Consider the following 14,574-nt stretch of genomic DNA (forward strand, 5'->3'; position numbering starts at 1 on the left):
TTTTTTTAAGGGTTGGCTGTTTACAAAGCTATCTTGTTCCCCCAATTCATATCATATTGCTATTTATTTTAGACATAAAGCTGACAGATAAGTGCTTGTTCTCATCTAAAACTTCAACCTTGATTGTCTGAAGTTCATTCCTAAGTGCCACTGCCTGACAGATGGTTTCAACTTTTACATTCTCACAGTAAAGAGACAAGTTTACCCTCCTTCTGCAAATATCTAAATTTTATTTCCAATAATTCTTAATATTAAAGTTAGCTTCTGGGCTAGATAGGTATGAAATATCTGGCACATGTATGCAATATAGTTGACAGTCAGTTGTCTTGCAAGCCAACTGATACTTTTATACTGACAAGTCAAATTTAAAGAATCTTTTCAAATCAATATTGCTGGAAATACAAGCACATAGTTGTAAACACAAACACCCAACAAAAGCATTTCTATTCCTGAAATATTTTTAAATTTTATTTGAAAGGTACAGTCTATTACATTTCCTTTCTTACCCTTTATTCAGATATATTTATCTTCTTTGCCATTTGTATAGTACCAATTATTATCTATGCCCATTTTTTTTTAAACTAACTTTAGTTAAATTTCTGTATAATCTCTGTTGTCAATCTTCAATATTCTCTTTTCTGTTTCAGTTGTGTTCATTTTATGTTATTCCAGATATTCAGACATTAAAGTTAAAAAATTTAGAGAAATTTTGGGGGAAAAAAGGAGTAAATAAAACAAAAACCTGTATACAACACTTAGATTATGCACAGTACATCTTTTCCTTGGGCTCTACCTAATAACTTTAATTTGATTTCAGGTATTCCACCCAAGCAAGCTTTTCAGAACCCTTCTGACCTCTTCTCATTAATCACCAAATATCTCTGGAAGGAAAAACTTCATTTGCCCCCTTTGCCTACAGATAAAAATTTGGTTTGTGCTTCATTATATTATTCAGATTCACAGCCCATCAGAGTCCTATCTTATTGGAATACAACAATGATTTAAGTTAGAAAAGGAAAACTTTTTTCTTACATTGTTAAGTATTTGTCTGTGTAAATCAATGAGGAAATCCTGCATTTTAAATCTTGGTTCACCTTGTTGGCTTCAAAGACTGGAAGGACAAAAGTGTTTTCTCTTTTAAGACTCTTGCCTGGATTATCATTATTTCACATGCTGCAATGCTAATAGTCCCATAATAGAAACAGGCCCAATCTCCCCCTGAGAGGACAATGCTACAGTAATAGAATCTGAAATATAAATCTGAGATGAGCCCCAAGAACGATTGATTATACCTCTTATTTTATTTTTTAAGTTTATTTATTTTTTAATTTCTATTGCTATTTTTTGTTGTTTTTTTCTTTTTTGTTTTTGCAGCTGACTGGCATGGGGATACAAACCCATGACCTTGGTGTTATCAAGGCTGTGCTCTAGTCAGCTGAACTATCTGGCTAGACCTATTCCACCATGTGAAGTTTGCAAAACAGAATTGGACAGAACATGCTTTGTGACTCAAACTCATGACTCATGCTAAATAACCATAAAAGGTTTAGGGGTGAGAGAATAAAGAAAGATTGTTCTGGAGGGTTTGAGGTCTGACCATCACAGTTGCTCCTTTCTCTTCAGTTGGGGAAAAATGGGTTTCTTCTCTTTTACCTCAATTTAAGACAGAGGCTTTAAGAACACCACTTGTTATATCACTTGTATTTCGAGGACACAGTGGATTGGTATGTGTTTTCCATGTGGAACTATCTAAAGGACAAGAAGTCCAGCCAGCTCTTCTAAGTTGTAATAAAATAAGAGTTTGCTGCTGCATTGGTATAACTTGTAAATCTAGAATTTGTAAGACAATGAATGCCTGTGTATGTTGCTTGTGTAAGATGTGGACCATGTGAAAGAGTACGTGGTATCTTTAATCCTGTCCCTAAATGCCACCTGGAGAATCAATGGAGCTCAGTGAAAGTAAACTGAAAGAACAGATCCCAAATGTCTAATGGTGAGGAGCAACGGCCTCCTTAGTCAAGGTCATTTTAGAAAGAATTCTCTAGGATAGATAGGGTTGTGGGTAGGAAGATTGTCTCCAAAGAACCCATGAATGTGACCTCCGTGGATGCTCCATGAACCTTGGGATTCTCATAGCATGGTGGCTTTCAGGACAGCCAGCCTTCTTATATGGCAGTTCAAGGGTTCAAGAGATAACATGGAAAGTACCAGCTCTAATTAAAAGGTAGGCTCAGGACTGGCCTAGCTTCACTTCCAGCAGCTACTGGTCAATTTGGATGGAAGGGAAATGTTGGAGTGAGCAGGACTGAAGCCATGTTGGGACCTGAAACCTCCTGGGCTTTAGGAAATATTTAAAAGATGAAGTTTTTTTTTTTTTTTTTTTTCCCCCTCCTTTCTTTCTTCCATCCCCTAACTTTCTTATGTTGCTTGATAAGTAGAAAAACAAAGCTGTTGAAAGCTAATCAGTACCTTGCAAAGCTAAACGTTCTTTGAGGCTTGCAGAGTTTCAGGAGTGATCAAAACCAGATGTCTGGAAACTGACCTTGGGCACCGAGAGGGAGTTACTCTGCAAAGACCTTGCAAAGAAGCTGACTCACTATTAAATCTTCCCATATTCCATTCCCTCAACCTCCTCCTTAAAAACCCCTAAGTAAGTCAGCCTTGGGGATGGATTAACCTACCATCTCCTTCAAGTTACTGGTACTGAATAAAGCTATCTTTCTTTTTCACTAGCATTTGAGTTTTGGGGCGTTTGTTTCTATTTGATGGCGGGCAGCTGGACTTGGGTTCAGAAACAGAAAGGGAAACAGATCTCATCTCTTGATGGAGGCATGTCAAAAATTTGTAGCCATTTTTAATCTGCCACAGTCACAAATTCAGGAGAATAATGTCAAGTAAGTGCTGATATACTACCAAGTCCCTTCCTGCCTCCTTATCTCTTCCCTGATGAGGAGCCATGGTTAGTGAGATAGCGGAGAAACAGAAATACCAAATAAAGGAAAGAGAGAAGCTATGTCTACTTCTCCCATTGAGACTGACAGACCTGAGCTGAGAAAGGAGAGCAATTTTGTAGTGTTTTTTTGAGATTAATTTAGGCTCAACAGGTTAATTATGGACTGGCACACTTAAAAAAATGCATGAAAATAACCACACATATTATTGGACTTGCTGGAAATCACATTCAGGGGCAGAGAAACAATTACCACCACAAAATACATTTAAAGGGGCAGTTAGAAAAAAGTAAGATGCTTTATGGTTATGTCCCATGAGTCTTGCCTATTCATCGTGACTTTACAGTACTGTCACACCACTTTGTTTTCAGATACACCTAAGCAAATATTAAAGTATATAATGCATTATTTTGATTAAAGTGAATGTTCTAATAGAAACAGTATAGATGAGGCTACATATACCTTAGACTACTACTTCTAATCCCAGTTCTGTCATTCTATTCCAGAAGTAATCATTATTACCAGTTCAATGCATTTCCTTTTAGACCTTTCTGTTTTTCTACATGAATATGGACCTATGAAAATGTCTTTTAAAGTTTTCACATAAATGGCAGCATATTAAGTTTTCATCTTATATTTGCCTTTAATATCCAACAACAGTCTTGTATATTTTTTACTTGCAGATTTCTTTTTATTTACTATACACTAATTCATAGCATAAATTTATCTTATTTCATCTTTTCCCTTCTGGTGAACATTTAGATTGTTCTCAATATTTTTTCTTTCGCAGACAACAATGCAATGACTACCATTCTCATACTACTTAGCACGTATTTTGATGTACATCTCACCATTTTTAAAGTCTTAAACCTAAAAGACAGTGTTTTAATTAAATTCACTTTTTCATAGACCTTAATTATGATGTGTGATTTTACTTTACACATTATTTGTCTCATTAAGAAATGTTTTTGTCCTCTGAGATATTTTTTCACTTGTTTGTATTTTAGAACATTAGATACCAAATCTGACTCAGCTAAAAATCTGTAAATTCCTTGCCTCTCCCCAAAAGACTTTGATTCAAAGTGGCTGAGGAGGGGCACAATTCCAATAGTTAGGTTTGAAAAATTCTAATATAGGGAGATGACCTAGAAACAAATTTCTCAGTTGTATGCTAAACTTTTCTTAAAGGTAATTCTCAGTACAAGGCATTTCCATGTATACTCCAGTCTCTACTGTGGCAGCAGTATCTAGATCAAAACCTTTGATGTTGGAGAGCTAATATGGGAAGCTGTAGGACAGTGGTAATTCTAAACCTATGTGACATCAAGATCAATTATACATCACAAACAGCAGTGCACAGGATTGCTCTGGGCTCTCAAGAAACTACCAAGGAAAGGGGATATGTTAGTTGAGGGCAAAGAGTTCAGTTAGACAGGAGGAATATGTTCTAGTGAACTATTGTGCAAGATGGTGCCTGTAGTTGATACTTGCATATATTTCAAAATTGCTAAAACAGTAGATTTTAAATGTTCTCACCACAAAGCATTGCTAAGTATGTGAGGTGATGGATATGTTAATTAGCCTGATTTAATCATTCCACAATGCGTACATGTATCATAACATCACATTGTACCCATAATTATATGCAATTACCATTTGTCAATTAAAAGTAAAATAAAATTTAAAAAAAAGAAAAGAATCAGTAGAAGATGCTGCAGGGAAGGACTTCAAAGACTTTCTATCCCCAGGCAGTTTAATGGCTGATAATCTTCCTGGGATTTTCCTGCTTGTGGGAAAGTGACTAATCATTTAGGAAGTGACAAGTGATTTGACGTTTGTCCATGAAAAAGAAAAATATCCAGATCAATATATTTAATTAAGAAACTTTTCTCCTTAAAACCACAATGTCAAAATCAAACTGTTCTCATGTTAGAGTCTAGCTCAAATTCTCCAAAGCACCTCACAAATATGAATAAGGCTGAGGTTGTGCCAAGAGACTGTACGTGTTTTACTCATGAAAATGTGAAGATATCTAAGAGTCATTTACTCTTTATCTACATTCAAAGGCTTTAAGAAAACTAAAACACTGAGATCTAAATATGCTGTTAGAGATGAGGGAGAAAACTGTTTAATGTTTTCCTGTGCATTTTGTCCTTTTAGAAAATACCGTTTAGTCTCAAGGAAAAATAATTGGAATTGAATGTTTGGGAACTCATGGCCCTAAAATTATTTACATATGACCATTTGGGGGAATTGTTCATGTGCAGTAAAGGAAAGAAAGCAGTTTCTGCTTTTTGATCTCGCTTTTGAACCTCAGAAAAAGCTGTGAAAATGTCCTTTCAATATGGCATTTTCTGTGTCAGTTTTCACCTTGAGCAGCAAGCAAGTCTACAAATAGGAATAATGAAAATGATATAAAATATGGGAAAAAATACACAAAGCATTTCAAGTATTAAGAAGCTAGCACCAACCTTCTCATTCCTGCAATCTTCTGGATGGGAGAAAAGCAAATATTGGATTTAAGTATGGGGTACTGAGGGCTTCCTTCTTCAGGTGCAGCAATAACCACTTTATATGTATTATTTTTAGTTATCACACAATAGAGGCAGGCACATCTCACCTCTATTTTACATGTGAGGAAAGAAATTTTGAATGGTTAAGTAACTTGCTCTAAAGCACTAAGCAATTGAGTGACACATCCAGGGCTTGCTGGTTATCTGGTTCCAAAGCATATAGTCAATCATTTCCCAAACTCTCCACTGTCATCACTTCTGAAACACAATTTATGTATAACTACTGAGGCTAGATTTCTGAGCTCACAGCTTTGCCTAATTTCCTTGCCACCAATATGTTGCTCAGATCTGGAAAATCTCCCCCTAGGCCAGTTACCATCTGCAGCAAGTCACCTCTTGGGAGCAAAGTTCCAAAATTACACCTTCGCAGCTGGGCTTATCCACCCTCAGAAACACCTGTAGCTGCTGGCTGCCTTTTAAACAGTGCAGGGGCTGTTAACAGAATGCTCTCTGCAGGACTTAATGAGTCTCCTGCATAGAATTACTGGAACGTGTTGTTTTAAAGAAAATCCTCTTTGAATGACTTTTCAGTGAAAGGTGAATGTCAGTGGAAAAAGGGAAATATTTTCCATCATTATAATGTTGGAATATTCACCCTCCACTTATTCTCCGCACTGCCTTTTCTTTCGACTCAAATCTTGACCCCGTCTATTGTTCTCTCCCTCTTATGATTATTTCATTACTATGAAATTAATCTCCTGAGCTATGGAATGAGAAAACTAGATTTATTTCCACTCAGATCTATCCTACATACCTTAGCATCTTCTCTTACAGAAGAGGGGAACTGGAAGGAAAGACTGGCTTTCTTTCCTACAGAAAGGGCTTAGTCAGAGGTTACATAGACACAAATGTTTAATTTCTGAAGGGAGTTTCTTTATATTGTGGCAATAGCCAAAGAGATCTCCTTTGGAGCTTCCAGTCTCAACAGGACACAGTCTGTCACTCATGGGTAGTGGTCCTGGCAGTTTGAGGCAACCTTCTCCAAGTACAGACACAAAAACAGTGCTCTATTCTCAAAGTGGGCCTCTATTAGACATCTTCACGTGACTTCTGGAGAGTCAGTTCTTTAATTCAACATGTTTCTCTGTGCCAAGTCTCTGTAGAAATTCCTCAACCCCTCAGGCCCTTCAGACTACTGTCCAGAATGTCTCTGCATCCTAGACCAGCTTTGTCAGGTGAAGAGACTCTTGTTTCAATTACCGTACTCAATTACTATGATTCATGAGGAAAATATTGAGTCATATATAGGCTTTATTTACTTAAAGGCAGATGCACTCCTAAAAGACAAGCAAAGCTTTTAATCTTTGATGTGTCATCTTTCTGAATAATATCCTTCTGAATAATATTGTTGGTCTTCATTTGTGAGCTCTTGGCCATTTGGGTCCTATTTTGAGGGAAAAAGGATCATAGCCAGTACTGGCTTCAGTCTTCACATGTGTCCAGCATCGAGCTCTATAAACATTATCTCAGTACTCACGGCTACTGGACCATATATTCTGAAATACCTTTTTCACCCCTGAATTTCTCTCTAGCTCCCTCCCCTGCTTTATTTTATCACTAGAATGTAATAAGCTCCCTGTGGGGAAGGGTCTTGTCTCATTTCTCTAGACTCAACACCAGTGATTCATTTCAAACACTAGAAGAATGAACCACCCTGTAAGACAGATACTCTTATTAAGTGTATTTGATGACTGGCCCTTAAAGAATGATTCAGAATTTAATGCCTAATAATAATAAAAATAACATTAACTTATTAGACAACATTATTGAGTAGCCTTGAGCCAAACCACGATAAAAGCTTTCTGCAATTAGATCATGTAATGTTCCACGAAAGTCCTCCAGTGTAGGTCCTTCCATTGGTGGCATTTTAGAGATAAAGATTCTTTATCTTGGAGGGATTAACCTGATTGCCCAAGGTCATACAGTTATTTAGGGACATAGCTACGATTCCATCCCACATCTATTACTGGGAACAAATGCTCTTAACCATTGTACTATAACTGTCTTCACAAATTTGCCAACTTTCTCAGTACAGATGGTCTATGGTTTATAATTATTTCAAATAAATTTAATAATACCTCTTATTCTCTTAATGATCATATCTTATTATCTCCAGGGACAGCACAGGAGGAAAACTTAAGAAAACAAAACAGGAGACAGTAAGAGGAAATGGTGAAAAATTTACTGGTTTAATTCAACAAACATTTACTGAGCACATAAAGATGAGCTCTGCACAATGAGAGTGCTGTGCCAGAGATTAAATTCCAATGAGTGTTTCACTGCGAGTTTGGCCTTGGATGAGAAGCCATTCTTGTGAGAATGCTTCGGAAATGCCAATACAACAATCACATTGAATGGACATTTTACTTCCTCATCAGCCAGTCTAGATATGCACTTTATATTAGCTTTGTATGTGTCACATTCTACAGTCTGATGCCGAAGTAAACCTGCTAATTTGCCATCCTTATCATTTGTCTCTGTTTTCTCTGAATTTTCCTGGATAATATGCAGTTACACAGGATATAATTCTTTCTCTTCCCCACAGTTTTAATGATCAAGGTAAAATCATCAGGCTCTAAGATAATTTCAACAGGCAGAGTAGGAGTAAAGAATAAAAACGAAGACTAACAACAGAAGCATTCTTTTCTTACAAGTTTATTTCTCTATCAGTGCACTAATTCTCCATGCAAGTTCAAGAGGTAATTATCACCTACATGTAAAGCAAGACATATTAAATTAGGGCTCTGGGTGCAAATAAAAACAACAGAAAAGCCTAACAATTTAAGTGAACCATATTCCAATCTGTTTACATATTTTCTTTCAAAAGAATGAAACAATTTACTAATTGCTAATTTTGTAATTACTGCTGTGGGTTTTTTTTTACCTCCAATATTTACTGAAGTATATCCAAATTATAACAAATAGTGCAATTTTCATGTTTAAAAAGGGTAAAATACTTTAGAAAAAATGAACCCAATTAAGATTAATTTCAAATATAAAAAAGCTGGCATTATAAGAATATGAAATGGCAGGGGGGATTTTAATTGGAAAAAAAGAACTTGTAACATCCTAATTATTTTGCATTTTGAATTATACTGTTTGGTTTTCAGTGAAAATGATGAAATTATTAAAATCAAAACAAACCATCTTTAAAAAATTAGTAAAGAAAATATATAATGAAAATTAAAATATTGTAATGATTTTTACTTAAAGAATTCTGAATCTGGGTCAGTTTTAGCTTGAATAGTTTTCCCTGAAAGAATTAGAGAATAGCAAAATTTATAATAGTTAAAAGAGGGATTCCCAGGTGTTCAGCCCACCGTTTGAATTATGATCAATAATAGAGGCAGAACAAAGTAAACTACAAACTCATGCTAGTGATGCTTACTCAGAATCCCTGATTTCAAGAATCCCATTTTACTACACTCCTTGTCAGGAGGACCTCGTTACTTAATCTTCCAAGCCTCAATTTCCTCTTCTGTAAAATGGGCTTGATAATAGACTCTAACTAATGAGATTATTGTGAAGTTTTAATTTAGCAAACATAAAGTGCTTAACTCAGTCTGGCATATGGAGAGTAAACGTATGTTAACATTATCAATGTTATATTTCTATGAAAAAAATCTGATCCCAGAATCACTTTACCATAGCTTCTAGGAACTCTCAAAAATCATAGCTTTCTTCTCAGTAGAATGAGATCGAAGTGGAGCTCTAAAAATATTAAAGCAAAACCACCTGCAGAAGGATGTCTTTGGTCTTCCAATGTGCTTTATTTGACTACTGATGGGACGAACGATAAAAGCATGCTCTACACACTCACATGTCATTTTATTTACTAACGCCCACACTTCAGTTCACAAAAGAGGACACTTCACCACAGAGGAGTTTAGCATTTGCTGAAGATCTGACAAGGGTAAGAGGATAAAACTACTGGTTCCCCATTCTGTAGGGAGGGAAACTGAGGCTTAGAGAAGCTGTGAAACTTGAGCAGGACCGCATGGTCAGAAATTGGTGAAGGCCTGATTCTGTCATGTCAATCAGCCCTGGCTTCAGGAAAGAGGACATTAGGACTGTTTCAGTTGTATAATCTGTTTCTGCATATTCTCCAGGTCTTTCTCCTTTATCAGGTATAATAATGCATGCATTACAACTGCACTCAGTCACACACACACACATACACTCACACCCAGACACAACCCCTACACATACTTTTCCTGCCTCGAAACAAATCTTTCAATTCTCATGGAAGAAAATAATCAAATTATTACTTTAGCTCTCATTTTTCTTCCATCAACAATAACATTTAAAACTGCTTACTAATTAAAACCTAATCTTTTAGGTTTTTAAAACATATCTAGTATATTTTTTCAAATATTTGGAAGGTTATACCACAATGATCATTTAAAAGCCAGTGTTTAACACTGATACCAAAGGGAAAGTCTATGAAGAACTTGACAAGTCGATACTAATTTTAAGAACTTGTCAAAAAAGCAGGAGTAGCCACTTGTGACCAAATAAAATCAGAAGAAATTAGGTAACATAATCCTATAAAATGAATTCTGTCTCTACTTTCTTCCCCTTCTCCCCACAGCGGAAGTACCTTTAATAGAGAGGTCATTGTCTCAAATTGCTGATTTTACTGAAAGTCATTAGGGTATAAAAATAATTTTAAAATATCCTGTTAAAAGACAGAAAAGCTAAATGTTGGTTGAAAAATATAAGAAATGATATCATCGGCACATCTGTAATGGTGCCTGCCTACTTCCCTGTAGACGTTCTTCAACCACACCACAGTTAATAATGCACCAGCATTTGATTATTATAAATTTTATTAGAATAATAGAAAATAATACATACAAATAACCATAGGATACACACACAGGAATTTAAAGATAAATTTTATACTTTTCAATATGAAACAAAGTACATATCTCATGGAGATATATTGCTAGAAATGACATGAAACAATAATCATCTTGAAAATGAAAAGCATAGGAACATATTATAGGAATTACTAAATAATAAAAAGGTACAATCCCATTACATGTAGCATAAAATACAAGTATTGGAGAAAGTGTTTCCCCATTTTTTGACTGGAAATGACAATGGTCATATGAAATCTACTAGTCATTCAGACTTTTTCTAGATATATACAATATATACAGACCTTACAGAGAAAGTTATAAATATTTGCTCCCTGGTGTAAATGACTTTATTCTAAATGCAATCACTAAATGTAAAGTAGTACTTCATGGGGGATATCAGAATTTTTCTTTTTTCTTTCTTTTTTTTTTTTTAAAGATGACCGGTAAGGGCATCCTAACCCTTGGCTTGGTGTTGTCAGCACCACGCTGAGCCAGTGAGCTAACCGGCCATCCCTATACAGGATCCAAACCCGTGGCCTTGGTGTTATCAGCACCACACTGTCCCGAGTGAGCCATGGGCCGGCCCTGGATATGAGAATTTTTCTAATGTTTAGTCTTTCTTCATATCTGAACTGTTGGTTTCAAATTCTGATACCTTTGGAAATAAGAACAAGTTCTTGCAAAGTACGAAGTTGGCAGGAAAGAGGTAAAAAATTGATTTTGCAATATAGAACACTAAACCTGCCGATGTTCATATATTCTTTACATATTGCTATGAAGTCATGTATTCAACAATCCTTTGAAAACCACATATTGAAAGACTGAGTAATACATATCAAAGTCAGCAGCATTGCCGTGGTTCTGTTACAAATTTAACTCTGGAACTAAAAAGCCTGCCAGACTCACTCAGAGAGACAGTGGGATTTCATTAAAAAAAACCATCTCTGCCATCCAAAAAAGAGAGAAGGTCCCTTAATGGAATCAGAAATTGGAAATGAAGGATTGTGTGGGTTTTCTGCAGTATCTGGGTTGAGATTCATATCATTCCTCATTTTCTCCACCAGGTTTTAGTTTTTATTTTTAAAATTATTTATTTATTTATTTTTACTCTTTTTTTTTTTTTTTTGGGCAATTGGCCAGTATGAGGATCCAAACCTTTAACCCTGTTGTTATAACACCGTAACACCATGCTCCAACCAACTGAACTAACGAGGCAGCCCTACACCAAATTTTAATAAAACTTGAAAGCTTGTTCATAGGTGTGAAGGAAACAATTCCTTTTTTCATTTTGTTTTAATTTTTGAGAAAGGGTAACATGATCATTTCAATTTTATAGCATTGAATGAAACAGAAAGCATTATCTAGCACGTGGAATGCAAGCCTGAAATGTGGATGGTCCTCGTGACTTTTCTACGCTTAAGGAAATTCATGCTGACATTTTGCACAGGTCCATTGCATTTGGGGTGACAAACCATGTTCACATTTCCTTCTTTATCTTTTACCTACTAATTCATAGAGCAGAGGCAGATCAGGTGGGTATGATTATCTCCACACATTTTATGGATGTATAATCGAGAAGTACAAAGAGCAAAGTGATTTCTAAAGTCCCGTAACCATTTAGTAGTATATTGAACCAAACATCACTCTTCTAAGCTGCAGAGTAGCATTTTCCAACACACTTTTGAATCATATGCCACCACCTTCCAACAGGATAATTTTTAAAATGCATTTTTTACCCTTGGAGATGTAAGTCAGCATTTCAGAACGATACTGATTGAGTTTTATAAATAATGCTGTTATGATGAGAAAATAGCACTTAGATTAAATGAGTTTCTCAATATAAAAAAACTCCCAAAATTGTGTGTGTGTGTACAAGTGGGAGTTTGTGAGTCTTTATCCATAGGCCGTGCTTAAACTCATAGCTTAAGAACATTTATATCAAAAAAGTATGTAATATGTAAATTCCTTTGGTTTATCAAGTAAATATTAAGGCATTTCAGATTCCCCTAAAAGGATTTACAATTTTTATTATATTCATATTTTACCTATAATGAAGTAAAAAGTAAAAAATAAAGAGTTGAAAAAAAACATGCATAATCACTGCATTTCATGAAAGCACTTTTTTTTGGTAACCAATTAACTTTCCAGTAAACAATAAAAAAGCATTAATATCACCACAGGATATTTACAATAAAGAACAGTACTACAGGTACATAACTCGACACAGGGTGGACATTCAAGGTGGCTGAAGTGGATCCTCTTGCATCCATATCTATCAAAGATGATAAACAGCTCATTAACAAGGATTGTGCCAATATGTATTCAAAGTACCAGAGACTGAATGTTTGTATCCCCCACCAAGTTCAGATGTTGAAATCCTAAACCCAATGTGATGGTATAAGGAGATGGGACCTTTGAGAGGTAACACTACATTCTGTGGCACCTTGATCATGGACTTCCCAGCCTCCTGAACTGTGAAATAAACTTCTGTTGTTTACAAGCTGCCAAGTCTATGGTATTTCATTACAGCAGCTTGAAGGGACTAAGACAAGGGGGCAAAAGCAATGCCTTTCCTGACAAAATCAAATCACGGCATCACAAATTCTTATTATTAGCCTTCATTTTATTTATCAATGTAGCATACACGAGTTGCCAAGAGTATCTATAAAAAATTGATGTATTTAAGTTTTCTTAAATGATTCCAGGCTTTGTTTATCTAGCATTATTTAACTGTACTTGAAATTGGAAAAATAATTTAACCATTCTGAAAACAATTATACTTGATCACAAACAATTTTGAGATAATTTAACAGTTTAATTGAAGAAAACTTCATTGAATAAGGGTTTAGAAAAATCTGTGCTTGTTTCTACTTTATGCATTCCCAGATAAAATTATTACACGTAATATAAAAATCACCTTTAAAAAAGGAATCAATAAGATTTTTTTTAAAGGTGGCTTTTGGTTTGGCACATATATTTTTTTAAAGGTGTCTTTCATAGAGACAGCCTTGTGTGGTCACTAGTCTATGCAAGCTCAGCAAGATGGCAGATGTCAGATGAAAAGGCTATTCTTGACTCAGCAGCCCTAAAATGCTAAAATAATGGCTGACCTGAAAAAGCATAGAATCTACTTCTTTTAACAGTGCTACTTTGTCCACATTGTAATGTTAACTCTATACTTCGCACTATTCAGGAAACAAAAAGCATGTGTTAATTATTTTGAAATATAAATTAATAATAGTGTATTTAATTCCTGGTTTTGCTCTATTGAAGAGCATACAGTTTTAGAAATGTCTGTAGTCCAAAATGGTTTTTACAGATTTTTACATTGCAGAACTCAGTTCTGAGATAAGTAATTCTCATTTTCTTAGTATAGCTTAGTTTTTTCATTTTGGTCTAAGTATGGCAGTCTTTATGACAGAAAGATAAAAGTCCTCCAAGTTTTCATATCTCCTTTTCTCTTCAGTTGCTAATGTCAGTCATTTTGTTTTTCAAGATTAAAGACAAAAGTTTTAATCTTGGTTGCCTGATACCATAGAGTAGACGAAGCTCAATAAATGCAAACAGGGAAAAAGTTATTTACATCACTGAGAATTGCAAAATAGAATATGAAGATAAAATGGGCTCTACAGTACTTAAATTGAGAGCTGAAAACTTCAGATGTGGGATTTAGAAGCAAAGATAAAATTTCTTCTACCATCGTCACTGGTAAATATGTATGCCAAAGTCTGCTTCCCTTAACTCTAGAAGTGCAATTTCTATAGTTAAATAGGTTTCATTTGGATTTTGAAAGAGTGTGAACCTCCTTTGAAATTAGGAAGAGAAATTTTTTTAAAGGTGTCTTTTGGTTTGGCACACATAAGTGGTTTAAATCTTAACAATGTTAACTTTTCTATTTAGAGAATTGATAAGATCTATCTATAATTTGCAGGAGGCAAACAACTGGAATATCAACGACCTTAAAAACAGTGTGTGCCTTCCACGTTGCCCTTGAGAAATGCTTAGGGAATTCTGTTTTTATAGGCAATCCAAAGGCAAGTGTAGGTATAGCTCAGAATGAGGAAAAAACTCAAGTTAATAAAGTTTTGTTCAATTTTTTTAATGTCCTTTCTTTCTATCCTTATCCTTCTCCCTGCATTGCACCACTCTCGAGGAATTCCTTCTGCCCTTATCTCTCACATTGCA

At 35.2% G+C, this 14,574-nt stretch overlaps 1 protein-coding gene across 1 annotated transcript in view; it reads right to left on the reverse strand.

The window, feature by feature from the left end:
- Positions 1–12,560: 12,560 nt before the first annotated feature.
- Positions 12,561–14,574, reverse strand: part of CNTN3 (contactin 3) — a 201,341-nt gene continuing 199,327 nt past the window's right edge. The window contains exon 20 of the mRNA XM_063114016.1: positions 12,561–12,661. Coding sequence (XP_062970086.1) covers positions 12,561–12,661 — 101 coding nt within the window. The remainder of the gene's footprint in view (positions 12,662–14,574) is intronic.

Source organism: Cynocephalus volans, chromosome 11, assembly GCF_027409185.1.
Source record: "Cynocephalus volans isolate mCynVol1 chromosome 11, mCynVol1.pri, whole genome shotgun sequence".
In the NCBI taxonomy this organism is placed as follows: Eukaryota; Metazoa; Chordata; class Mammalia; order Dermoptera; family Cynocephalidae; genus Cynocephalus; species Cynocephalus volans.